At 37.1% G+C, this 14,276-nt stretch overlaps 1 protein-coding gene across 1 annotated transcript in view; it reads left to right on the top strand.

The window, feature by feature from the left end:
- The first annotated feature begins 4,589 nt into the window (after positions 1–4,589).
- Positions 4,590–14,276, top strand: part of ALB (albumin) — a 103,959-nt gene continuing 94,272 nt past the window's right edge. Inside the window, exon 1 of the mRNA XM_049886039.1 lies at positions 4,590–4,813. Coding sequence (XP_049741996.1) covers positions 4,710–4,813 — 104 coding nt within the window. The 5' untranslated portion in view covers positions 4,590–4,709. The remainder of the gene's footprint in view (positions 4,814–14,276) is intronic.

Genomic DNA, 14,276 nt, shown 5'->3' with positions numbered 1-14,276 from the left:
ATTTCAACATGCTTCACAAGTGAATTCAGAGACTTTGTGTCCATCGTGCAGCTATCACCATTATCTGTTTCCAAATTTTTCCATCACACTTAATGTAAGCTCAATGTCCCCTGAGCTATGAGTTTCCTTCTCCTCTCCTCCCCATCCCCTTGCACCTTCCCCTGGTAATCACTAATAAACTAAGGTCTGTATACACTTGCCTAATCTGGATAATTCATACAAGTGGAATCATACAATATTTGTCCTTTTTTGACTGATTTATTTCACTCAGCATGATGTTTTAAGGTTCATCCATGTTGTAGCTTATATCAGGGCTTCATTTCTCTTTCTGGCTGAGTAGTAGTCCATTGTACGTGTCTACCACACTTTGTTTATCCATTCATCTGTTAATGGACATTTAGACAGTTTCTACTTTTTGGCTATTGTGAATAGTGCTAAAATGAACATTGGTGTTTGGTTTCCTGCTTTCAATTCTTTTGGGTATATACCTAGAACTAAAATTGGATTGTATGGTAATTTTATGTTTAACTTTTTGAGGAACTGCCAGACTATTTTCCACAGTGGCTATACCATTTTACAGTCCCACAGCAATTAATAAGGTCTCCTATTTCTCCATATCTTCAGCATATAAAAATAAATCAAGCTTTTATACATAAGCAGCGAGTAATCTAAAAAGGAAATTAAGGAGGCAATTACATTTACAATAGCATCTAAAAAAAAGAATAAAATACCTAGAAATAAATTTAACCAGGGAAGTGAAAAACGTGTACAGTGAAAACTAAAAAACATTACTGAGAGAAATTAAAGATCTAAATAAATGCGAGTGAGGGCAGTGGTGGTTCAGTGGTAGAATTTTCCCCTTCCATGTGAGAGGCCCAGGTCTGATTCCTGACCAATGCACCTCTTGTACAACCAACACCTGTCTGTCATTGTCGCTCTGATGCTGAACAAGTTTCAGCAGAGCTTCCAGACTAAGATCGGCTAGGAAGAAAGGCTGACAATCTCTTCCAAAAATCAGTCAATGAAAACCTTATGGATTACAGCAGTTTAATCTGCAACCGATCAAGAGGATGGCATAAGACTGGGCAAAGTTTTGTTCTGTTGTTCATGAGGCTGCCAGAGTTGGGGCTGACTTGACAGCAGCTAACAACAACAATAAATAAATGGAAGGACATTCTGTGCTCATGATTGGAAGACTTTATATTGTTAAGATTTCAATACTACCTAAAGAGATCTATAGATTAAATGCAATACTCATAAAAAATTCAACAGCCTTTTTTTTGAGAAATGGAAAAGAAGATACTTAAATTTATATGCAATTGCAAGGGGCCCTGAATAGCTAAAGCAATCGCGAAGAAGAACAAAGTGGGAGGGCTGACAGGTTCTGATTTCAAAACATATTATAAAGCTACAGTAATCCAAACAACCTGGTACTGGTATAATAAACATATAGACCAAGGAAGTAAAATTGAGATTCCAGAAATAAACCCATACATCTAGGATAGACTGATTTTCGACAAGGGGGGAAGAAGTCTTTTTAATAAATGGTACTGGGAAAACTGGAATTCCACATCCAAAAGAATGAAGCTGAATCCGTATCTCACATCACATACAAAAACTAATTCAAAATGAACCAAAGACCTAAATGTGAGAATTGAAACCATAAACATAAGGGTATTGCTTTAGGACCTAATTCTTAAAAATGGACTCCTGGATATGACACCAAAAGCAAGGACAACAAAAGACAAAATAGATAAATGGGACTTCAACAAAATTAAAAAGTTTTCTTCATCAAAGGACTTATCAACAAAGTGAAGAGACAATTTTCAGACTGGGAGAAAATTTTTGGAACCATACATCCAGTCGGACCCCGGTGGCGCGGTAGTTAAGCACTTCATTGCTAACCAAAAGGTTGGGAGTTCAAATCTACCAGCTGCTCCTTGGAAACCCTATGTGACAGTTCTACTCTGTCCTATAGGGTCACCATGAGTCAGAATTGACTTGACGGCAACTTTTTTTTTTTTAATCGAATAAGGATTTAATACTCAGAATATATAAAGAACTCCTACAACTTAACCACAAAAAGACAAACAACCCAATCAAAAAATGGGCAAAGGACTTGAATAGACATTTCACCAAATAAGAAATACAAATGGCCAATAAGCACATGAAAAGATGCTCAAAATCGCTAGCCACTAGGGAAATGCCAATCAAAACCAAGAGACAGCACTTCAAGACCATTTAAGATGGTTATTTCTTTAGAAATGGAAAACATCAAGATATATTTTGAAGTAAGAGTACATGGGACTTGCTGACAAGTTAGAAAGCCCTGGTTGCTATAAAGGGTTCACTACCAAGTGGAATCGACTTGACGGCAACTGGTTTGTTTCATTTACTAAGGTTTGGAAGGCAAGGAAGGGGCAGGGACTGATCTGCAGAAGAGAAATGGACAGCATATGGTAAGGAAGGTGAGGCAGAGGATGGATGGCCATACTATTTGTCATAAAAGGGAACCATGGGTGAAAGACATGATAATTTCTTTGAGGGAACCAGCCAATGGGAGCTGGCCAGCTGATTTGACCAGGGTGGTCATAGACATAGCAATTGCTAACCCACATGTTGGAGCATCTAGACAGCACTGGATGTAGGAAGAGAAGATTCATGTGCTGCAAGGCCTGGATGATGGTGAATATGAAAACTGCAGAAGCCTTAAATCAGAAGATGTCCATAGCTCCTTTTGGGTTAGTTTGGATATCTCTCAGGAACTGACTTATGGCAAAGGTAATGGTGGTGCTAGGTAGGGCAAAGGTAATGGTGGTGCTAGGTGATGAAGGATAGCAGAGGGAATAAAATCCATATTTGTTGTAGAATAGGAATGTAAAAATTGTTACAGACCAACTTCTTTGTTGTAATGTGGATGACCTAATCATATATATTTTTTTAATATAGAAGACTATGGAAGTTTTCTTTCAATACCTGGTTGATACATTCTTTTTATCCTCATCTGTGGATAGCAGGTAAGAGAAGGGTGAATTCAGACAGGGAAGAATTTGTGGATGGCCTCCAGAAACAGACTAATTGCAGTGCAGGGTCTCACTCTAAGTTGTCCAGTAATTTATAGAGATGAAACACCTCCCTAATCAGCAAGGCAGTAGGGTCTGACGAAGAATATGATCCAATGTAAAGGTCAATTTGTACGGAGTCTTGGTGAAAGCATTAAGAATTATGTTAAAGATTTATGAAGGGGGAAGGGCTACGACAAACCATGGTAACAGTTTCTCAATAACCTCTGACAGATTAAGAATGGGTATAATTTTTCTTAGGACCATACTCCTGGGAAATCTATAGGATTTGCCCCAGTCATATCCTGAGCCTGCCCTGGTTCTATATGCAAATCAGCAATGGCTTTTTGTTGTCGTTGTTTAAGCAAGAAAGTTTTGTCGAAAAAAGGACTGATTACCATAGCTCCCCAAGTGTCACGCACTTGAATGCACCTCAGTATCTAGCCAAAAAAAAAAGAAAAACCAAACCTGTTGCCGTTGAATCAATTCCAACTCATAGTGACTCTGTAGGACGGAATAGAACTGCCCCATTGGGTTTCCAAGGCTGTAATCTTTACGCAAGCAGGCCACCACATCTTTCTCCGCGGAACAGCTGGTGGATTCAAACCGCTGACATTTTGGTTAGCAGCTCAGCAATTTAACCAATGTGCAACCAGGGCTCCTGCAGCCAAGTGAGCACTCAACAAATATTTATTGAATGGATCAATTCAATAGACCCATCCAGAAATAAAAGAAGAGCACTCAGAATTATTGGGTTAAAACAAGAAAGTTAAACCCAGATTATGGAGACTCTTGGACTTTGAAAATCCCTGGGTGGTGCAAACTGTTTGTGCTTAATTACTAACGTAAAGGTTTGAACCCACCCAGTGGTGCCTAGGAAGAAAGGCCTGGTGATCCACTTCCATAAAAACTACACCCAAAAAAGACCTGTGGAACAGTTCTACTCTAACGTATGCGGTCAGCATGAGGAGATGACACGACTCAGTGACAGCTCACAACAGTAACGGGACCTTGAAAAGTAGTTTAGACTGAATGTGGTTGGGAATAGGGACTCACTGTTGAAAATGCTTTCAAAAGATTATAATGTTAACAGTTTGTACTTCTACTCTGTGCCTCAGGGATGATGACACATTCATTAAAAAAACAACAAAAATGCATAAAATTGAAAGGCTGAAATTTTTGTTTTCTTTAATTGAAAATCATTCATTTAAAGCAGACAGTATCCTTTTTAGATAATTTTATGGCACAACTATTAAGCTTTTATATTTTTAAAACACAAATAAATTTTTAGAATTATCTACTTTCTGTAGAATATTTAAAAGAAATTCCTGTTTGAGAATTTGAGTTGCACATCTTTACCAAAGGTCTTTATATATATATATATATACTTTTTAGAAATAGCTTCCTTTTGAAAACCAAACCAAACCAATCCAAACAAACGAAAAAATCCAAAGTTTTCTTCAATCAGGGTATTAAGGGTTCATGCTAAATTCAAAATACTAAAATCAACTATGACAATCTGTACTTTTTAATGCTTTCTGTGTTTTTTTGGTTGTTGTTGTTACAAAATAATCCATATACTGACCTAGGTGTCCTATCTGGAAAACTTGGTTGTTAACCTGTGAGTGTGAAATTTCACGTTCAAGTATGTTAGTTGACAGTAGTAAAGACTTAAAAATCATTTTCCTCCAAAGTGATTTGACGACGTTAATGAATACCTGGGATCACTTAAACATGGTCATTGGAGTAGTGTAAGTATTTTTAATTCATCTCAGCCCCTCACAATTTTTACTTATATTATACAAAAGCATAAAAAATTATAATAGTATTTCCCTCTTAAAATTCTGATTGTTCTTGTCCCAATGTGTCTTTATTATTTCAGGATTGTTAGTTCTGGGTCTTCTGTCCTTCTATGTTTTTTTTTTTACTTTCTCCTTCCCGCATACATATACATTATTCCTGTGCCCTGATGCACATTGTGACAATTTAGAGACACATATAAGAATTTTAGTGAGCCAGGAGAGATCAGACTAACAGGAAAAGGCTTGCCTTTGCATAGTTGAAAGGCTCTTTGTTGCCCTGGGCAGCATTTATCTAATTCTATACATTCCTGTGTTTAGAACATGAGAATACACGGTTGGAAGCTGTACAAAAACATGCCTTACACTGCCCAAGTCTCAGTGTGCTCAGAACCTAGCATAGTATTTATAGTATAGTAGAGAACCATATAGCTTGGAAGTAAAATCAACAGTCATTTACATATATGTAATTTATATACTATATGCTATAACATGTTATATGAATATAACTATTCTATTCTCATTTTCTCTAGCTCTCTCTTTCCTTTCTTCTTCCTTTCCTCTCTCCTTCCCTCCCTCCCTACTTTCCTTTTCTCCCTCCCTTCCCCTTTTCCTCTCCATTTCTCTATCTGTAGAGTTTGCTATCTAAAGTACATAGTAAAAAGAATTTACTGTACTTTTAAGAACATTATCTTTAACGTATTTTCATATGTGTAATTATTAGTTTTATCAGACTTAGAAGAAATGTATGTTTCTTGGAAGCAAAGATGGCAAGGCTTCAGCTCCCTTACTTTGTGCATGTCATCAAGAAAGACCAATCTCTAGAAAAGGACATCATGTTTGGTATAGAGTTAGCAAAAACGAGAAAAAGTCTCAATGCGATGGATTGACCCATTAGCCTCAACAATAGGCTCAGGCATATCAAAAATCATGAAAATGGTGGCACAGGACCAAGCAACATTGCCTCCTCTTTTATATAACGTCACCACAAGCCGGAGCAGACTAAAAAGCAATGGCTAAAAAGCAACTAACAACAACAATTATTAGTTTTAGGATACCTTTAGGTTCCTGAAATACAAACCAAAATGCAAAAGTTTAGTGACCAAAAATAGAATATAATGACTATGTATATATACACAATTGTTTTAGCTTCCCAAGGCTGACATAACAAAATAAAAGTCAGTGATTTTAAAGAAGAGAAATTTGTTGGCTTACAGTTTTGGAGTCTAGGAATCCAGATTCAAGGAGTCAGCCGGGCCATGCTTTCTCTGTTTCCACTCTAGGGGAAAATCCTTCCTTGTTTTTCCAGCTTCTGGTAGCCTCAAGTGTCCTTGGTTTTCCTGGAGTTGTAGATACAACGTGTCTTCCCTCTGTGTGATTCTATTTCCGGGTCTGTTCTCTCCTTTACAAAACAGTACTTAGAAAAGATCAGGACCCACCCTACTCTGGTATGACCTCCTAAAAAAAAAAAAAAAAAACTGATAAGGTCTTCAGAAAAAGAATCTGCTTTCAAAGAAGGTCACATTTACAGGTACAGGGGTTAAGATTTCAATATATCTTTAGGGGGACACAATTCAATCCATAAAAAAAAAAAAATGTAATATGACGTGTATTCAGAAAAAAAAAACAAAGCCTAGCAACACTTAAACTTCTTAGTAAATCATTTTGGGGAGCTCTGGAGAGCACTTCAAAATGATAGGCAGTAATCTGGAAGAACTCACATTGAGACCACAAGAGGCCTGTGCAACTCCAATTGGAGAGACAGATCACACACAGGAAAACACAACGAAAAGAAAGCAGACAGTTGTTTTAAATATGGGCCTAAGTCAAAATTCATAAAGAAAGAAGCTTTGATTTTAGGTATTGATCTCCACTTGAACTGTTTTTTGAAGGGGTAACACTGTGTATTATATTGCAGGATGTGAGGCAGCAGGGCTTTATTCATTATTCAGGGTGGTCGATAACTCTCCTAACCAATGCTGGAAAGGTCAGCTGGCTATATATGATAATTTATTCTAATATATAACAAATCAGATATTTTAAATCAATGGAGGATTGAAAAAAATCTTGTCAAAAAAGTAAAGATTAAAATATATTTATTGGCCTACATACAATTTGAAACAGTTTATAGAATATAAAAGAGCACATGTGACTATTTTAAATAAAAAGCAATTAACTGGGAACATATTAATCTCCATATCTATATCATATAAAAAGTTCACATAAAGTGATAAGCTAAATAACAAATTCTCAAAAAAAATGAAGAGACCAGAATGCTTCCAGAATTAGTACTGCTTAGTACATATTTTCATCATGACTCATGGCAACCCTATAGGACAGAGTAGAACTGCCCCGTAGAGTGTCCAAGGACCATCTGGTGGATTTGAACTGCCGACCCTTTGATTAGCAGCCGTAGCAGTTACCACTTCGACGGCACTGGGTTTGGTTTTTTGGTTTTTAATACATATTTTATTATTTAATTTATATTATTATTCTATTATTTATATTATTATTAGATATAAAGTTATAATTTTATTTATTTGTATTTGTATATCATATTTTATATTTCAGATATGAAAATATTAATAATGACACAAGGAAAATTTTTCAATTTCGGTAGTAATTGAAAATACAATTTAAAATAACACCATAGTATAATTATTTTATTATTATTAATGTAGCAAAAATTTCAGAAAAGTTAAAATGGCTAACGGTGAGATTATGATGAAATTGTTATATTTTTCCGGTGTTGGTGTAAATTGCCCAAATGAGTTTGTGAAGTTATTTGGCAGTGAATATTTCTCCTTTTGATTCTCTAATCCTTCTCACACAAATTTATTCTTGTGAAAAATTCCAAAAAGGAAAAAAATGATATGCATTATGATTTCATAGAGTGGGGGAGTGAAAAATATATATGACCAATGAAAGGGAATTGCTTAAATAAATTATGGTGCTGTAACTCAGTGAAAGAAGTCTGGTGGTGCAACAGATAAGCGCTCAGGCTGCTAACTGAAAGGTTGGACGTTCGACCAGGTAACCTACTTCCATGAAGGTTATAGCAAAGAAAACCCTATGGAGCAGTTCTACTCTGTCACATGGGGTCTCTATGAGTTGGAATTGACTTGATGGCACCCAACAACAACTCAGTGAAATACTATGCTGCCATTTTTAGGAGATTGAGGTACATGGAGGATAATAGTGAGGTGTTTCACAATAACTGAGAATTAAGAAAAAAAAATTTTTTTTTTTTGTAAAAGTGATGCTGTAAAATCAAAATATAGTGAATCAGGGCAGAAAAGATAGAAAAGCTCCCAGACCAAAAGTATGTATCTGTAACCAGAATGAATTTATTGATACATTTAAAGAAAGAATGCCTAAATTGAGGGTAAGACTGATCAGCAGTGGAAACAAACAACCAAGAAAAGGAGTCCTGAAGACAAAAACAGGTGTGCCTATCCAGCACTGACTAGGACCTCATCTGATCTTTCTTAGAAGTGATTGACGCTATTATGGAGCCAGGCTTTCAAATTACACTAGGGTTCCCTTTGTTCATAGGCTACACTAATCATGCAGCCTCCCTGCGATTAGACTTCCCAAAGTGATAGTTACGGCAAAGCAAACACGGGCGATAGACTTGATAGTCACATAGTTCATCCTAAACTAATAAGTAGCTGTTTTAATTTCGTCATATGTCAGTCTCTTTGAGATGGGTGAGCATGACTTAACATCATGGAATTCAACCAATTCTGGACTAGAGAGCAAATCAGGGGTCAAGCCTGTGAGGATGAGGGAACAATGAAGAATTTACCAAGGTAGATGTCACCTGTGAACATGACTGGTTACCTAGCCTTCCACAAGTAATAGTCTTGGTCTACATATTAAGATGATAATTATAAATCCATGCAGCATGGAGAAAAACATTTTTGATACAATGTTCAGTGAAAGATAAAGCACAAAATTTTGTCCATCACGAGTGCAACAATTTAAAATATACATAAATATGGACACAATAGTCATGGAACAAGGGTAAAGAAACAGGGACTATGATAAAGTGATGAGCATGTCAGTAATATTTCTTTGTCTTTCATTGCCATTTTGTTTGGAAACCTTAGAAAAACCAGGAGGAAGAATAAAGGCAAACTCTGCATTGCATGGATATAAAATGTTTCAATAATCATATCTAATCATATAAATTGGAAACCCTGGTGGCATAGTGGTTAAGTGCTACGGCTGCTAACCAAAGGGTCAGCAGTTCAAATCTGCCAGGCGCTCCTTGGAAACTCTGTGGGACAGCTCTACTCTGTCCTATAGGGTCGCTATGAGTCAGAATCAACTTGATGGCACTGGGTTTGTTTTTTTTGTTGTTTAATCATATAAATTAATATAAATAATAGACTATCTAATAATAATATAAAGTAAATAATACAAAACATATATTAAGCAAATACTAATTTTGGAAGCATTTTCACCTCCAACTGACCCATGATTCATTATGTCCAATACATGGTAACAGAGAACACTCAAATTCAAAATGTAGGTGCAATAGCTACCTAACTATATACCTCATTCCAAAAAGAGTATTTTCTGAATATGTGGCTTTCCAATCCTCAGATAACTGGAAACATATTGAGCATTAAAAGTCATCTTCCAGGAAACAACTGAAATGCCCATCAACAGATGAATGGATAAACAAAATTTGAATATATATATTGATGTTAGGTGCCATCAAGTCAATTTCAACTCATAGAGACCCTATGCACAACAGAATGAAATGCTCCCTGGTCCTATGCCATCCTCACAATCCTTGCTACATTTGAGCCTGTTGTTGCAGCCAGTGTCAGTCCATCTCATTAAGGGTCTTCCTCTTTTTGCTGACCGTCTGGAATATTACTCAGGTATAAAGAGAGACAAAGTCCTGATGCATGCCACAACTTGGGTGAAGCTTGAAAACATTATGCTGAGTGAAATGAGTCAGTAACAAAAAGACAAATACTACGTGATCTCACGTGACATAAGTAAATATGTAGAAATCAAAGATTATTAGTGGCTACCAGTGCTAGAAGGGAGTAGGAAGGGGAAATTTTTGCATAGTAGGCATTGAATTTGTATTAATGGTGGTGGCATAATTTGAAAAAGGTCAGCAATAATGGTTGCACAACAATAATATAATCAATGTCCCTGAATTACACATGTAGAAATTGTTGAATGTTTTATTGTGTATATTTTCGCTATAATTAAAAATACAACTAGAGAGAAAAAATTCACCATCTGAACATATCGTTGTTGTTATTAGTGACACTTGAGTCAATTCCGACTCATGGTGACCCCATATGTGACGAGTGAAACTGTTCCACAGGGTTTTCAAGTCTGTGACCTTTTGGAAATGGATTGCCAGCCCTGTCTTCTGAGGCACCTCTGGGTGGGTTCAAACCGCCAATCTTTCAGCCAATAGTTTCAACCAGTGGTTGAGCCCTTAACCATTTGGGTCACTCAGGGACTACTCCCAAATATATTAAAAAACCCAAACCCACTGTCCTCAAGTTGATTCCAACTCATAGCAACCCTATAGGACAGAGTAGAACTGCCCCACAGAGTTTCTAATGCTGTAAATCTTTATGGAAGCTGACTGCCACGTCTTTCTCCCATGGAATGGCTGGTGGGTTCGAACCATCAACCTTTCAGTTAGCAGCTGAACACTTTAACCACTGTGCCACCAGAATTCCTTTCTAAACACATTAAAAAAAATAATAAAAATCCAAACCAAACGGATTGCTGTTAAGTGGATTTCAACTCATAGCAAACCTATAGGATAGAGTAGAACTGCCCCACAGGGTTTCCAAGGAGCAGCTGGTAGATTCAAACTGCCGATCTTTTGGTTAGCAGCCGAACGTTTAACCACTGTACCACCAGGGCTCTGCTGCACCACCAGTAACAGAATAATCTCCACTAAATTACTTTTTAACAAATATACAAATAGAAAGGCTGGCCATATATTCTTGCAATTTCCTTTTTAACAAGAGTAAAAGATTAATCTACTTGCTCACTTCATGTCCTTGTTTTCCTTTTCTTTTTACTAAATTAATTTAACAAAAACTTTTGGGGGGAGGGGCATCTCCTAGTTTCTCATAGTAAAATTCAAGTTTATAAGAAGTTAACTTATTATGAAGAAACTCATCATTAAAAAGCTTAACATAATGACAATTTCCACCTACACCTTGGGCAGTTAAAGGACTTTATAGAGTATCATGTGCTATAACTTAAATATAAAATGAAAGTTTATATGAAAACTATCTATAAAATGAAAGGGCTACCAGTGTTGGACTTGTAGAACAAAGTGAAGTTCAATGTATTACCCAAATACAGCATCGAGATTTAAATTTTAACCTTAAGTAATTTCAAATAGTGATTTAACATAAAAACTTTATCATATCACTCCATCATCTCCGTCCTTTGTGTGTTTCCTCTTCGTTTTTACCTCTCTGCTTTTGACTTTCCACCATCCTCCGGAGTCAGTTTAGCAAAAGTCTGCACCTCCCTCTAGAGTATGAAAAGAGCAATAACTTTTCACTCATTTTGAGAAAGAAAATACTCTTCTAAAAGAAAACAGAGTGAATCCCCAGGATCCTGCCCCAGAGGAACTGTGTTAGTGCCTCTAGAAATTCTGCTTGTCAGGGTTCAACATCAAAGTCTATTTTTATCACCAGTCCTTCTTGACTGTTCTCCCCTTGGCTGCTGTGTAAGCTGAAAAAGCCACTGGATCTTAGTCACTGTTTACCACATTCAGAACAATATTTCACGGGTAACAGAAAAAAGGCATCGTGGACTATCAAAGTTAAAATAAACCGTACCAGCTTTCTTTAAAAAAATAAATAGAAAAGTGAGGAGGGAGTAGTAGATTTTACTGTAACTAAGGAATGAATGGAGCTAATTGCATGTATGGGTATGTCATATCTCCAGTCAGTCTTCAAAGCACTTTGAACTCAAACTGAAAACATTTATTTCTCATTCATAATGTGCAAAAATGACTAAATCTCAAAAATTAGTTAAAAATTATCCATTTCTAAACCAAACGTTCTGCCGTCAAGTGGATTCCTACTCATAGAGACCCTGTAGGACAGCGTAGAACTTCCCCAGAGGGTTGTCTAGGCTGGAGCCCTGGTGCGGCAGTGGTTAAGAGGTCAGGCTGAGCTCCGGCTGCTAACCAAAAGATCGGCAGTTTGAATCTACGAGCAGCTCCTTAGAAACCCTATGGGGCACTTCTACTGTGTCCTATAGGGTCTCTGTGAGTCAGAACTGACTCGATGGCAATGAGTTTTAGGTTGACGTCAATTCACTAATACTGTGAATACCACTGCTTGCCTAGCTGTGAATTCTCAACGGCAATGCCATCTGACTAACGTTTTATCATCATACCCCTGGAGATCTCAGGAGACATTTTTTGTCAAACATATTTCAGGAATCACACTGTTTCCACTTCTTTGGACATGTGAAATCTAATTAAAATAAGCCTCAAGAACTATCTCGAAGAATAAACTAAGTCAGAGCAATACTGTTATGGACTGAATTGCGTCCCCCCAAAATATGTGTTGTAAATCCAAGCCTGTATGCCTGTGGTTATAATCCTATTTGCAAATGAGTTGTCTTTGTTATGTGGATGATGCAGGATTAGTGTAGGGTATGTCTTGAGTCAATCTCTTTTGGGATATAAAAGACATTAAACAAGCAATGGAGAGGAGCAGAGACACGGGAAGAGAGATGACAAGCCACGTGAACATCGCCCAGGAGCAGAAGCTCAGAGAAAAGGACATTTTCCCAGGGCTGGCAGAGGGAAAAAGCCTACCCCTAGAGCTGGCTATCTGAATTCAGATTTCTAGCCTCCTGAACTGTGAGAAAATAACTTTCGTTTTGTTAAAGCCATTCACTTGATATTTCTGTTATAGCAGCACTGGATAACTAAGACAAATACTATAACTCAAACGATCCCATAAAAGGGGAAGGCCAACTCTACTTCTTTGCCTTTATCACAGGCAGTTTTAGAGCTGACTTTTTTTTTGTTTGTTTAACCAACTGGCCGAACTGCTTCACTCTATGTTCTCATGGAAAGATTTATATTTTATTGTAGAATAGCTGAGAGACCAAATCAGGGATAAACTAGGCTTTTTAAATACTGTAACAGTAAATCACATAGTTTAACTCATGAGTCTTTCAGAATTAGTGGATACCAGTCATTAGTAGCTGCCATCTAGATAGCAACCATTCACCAATATGTTTCTACTACCTCAGGGAAAAAAATGCTTTGCTAGCATCATCAATATAAAGTGCCATCGTTTTAAATGCTGTATCAAATGAAAACTTTAATCTTACTGATGGCCCAGATATTTTGCAAAACTCTTTCCCCACCAAGTAATATAGTAATTACTACTTACTGGATATATGCTCTGAGCCAAATGTTGTGCTAAACAGCTTTATATGGACCTTCTCATTCTTTCTTCTTGACAACTCTGTAAGATTAGGTACCATTATTACGTGCATTTTACAGAGATGCTAAACAACTTGCCCGTGATCATTCAGCTAATAAATGATGAAGCCAAACTTCAAAACTCAGTTGTCAAAATCCAGACTCCTTGCTCTTTAAGCAGAGGTATAAGTGTGATGTTTGAGAACTTCCAAGAGAACTTCTTCAGAGTAAATAATTATTTTTTAAGTTCGAAGCCACTAGATGGCAACATTTTCAAAAGTTTTTTATTGCATAAGCTGGAAAAGTACCCAAAACCTAACCTGTTGCCATTGAGTGGATTCCAACTCATAGCCACCCTATAGGACAGAGTAGAACTGCCCCATAGGCTTTCCAAGACGGTAATCTTTACAGAAGCAGACGGCCACATCTTTCTCCTGTGGAGCAGCTGGTAGGTTTGAACCACCAACCTTTTGGTTAGCAGCCGAGTGCTCAACCACCAGGGCTTCTTGGTAGAAAAGTAACTCTACTTAATTATTGATTAGTTTGTTATGAATGAATTACTTATTTTGGGTTGACCAAATTATGATCGCTTTTTTGTAGGGGATTTTTTCAATGGTATGATATAACCATGGTAGAGCTATCAGTGGGAAAAAGTTAGAGTGGATTTTGAGGAGCCCTGGTGGCACAGTGTTTAAGTGCTTGGCTGCTAACTGAAAGGTGGGTTCCATCCCACCAGCTGCTCTGTAGGAGAAAGATGCGACAGACCGCTTCTGTAAAGATTACAGCCTTGGAAACCCTATGGGGCTATTCTACTCTTTTTGTAGGGTTACTATTTGTTGGAGCCGAAAGATTGGAGATGGGTTTGGGTTTTAGAATGTGCTACCTGTGTTCATTTTTTCACTAGTTTTGAAGTTGGAGATGAATTCTTATAAAACTGAAAATTTCTTCCTGGAGGTT

This window comes from Elephas maximus, chromosome 5, assembly GCF_024166365.1.
Source record: "Elephas maximus indicus isolate mEleMax1 chromosome 5, mEleMax1 primary haplotype, whole genome shotgun sequence".
Lineage (NCBI taxonomy): Eukaryota > Metazoa > Chordata > Mammalia > Proboscidea > Elephantidae > Elephas > Elephas maximus.
The sequence above is the reverse complement of the archived record's forward strand: the minus strand, read 5'-3'. Positions and strand labels throughout refer to the sequence as shown.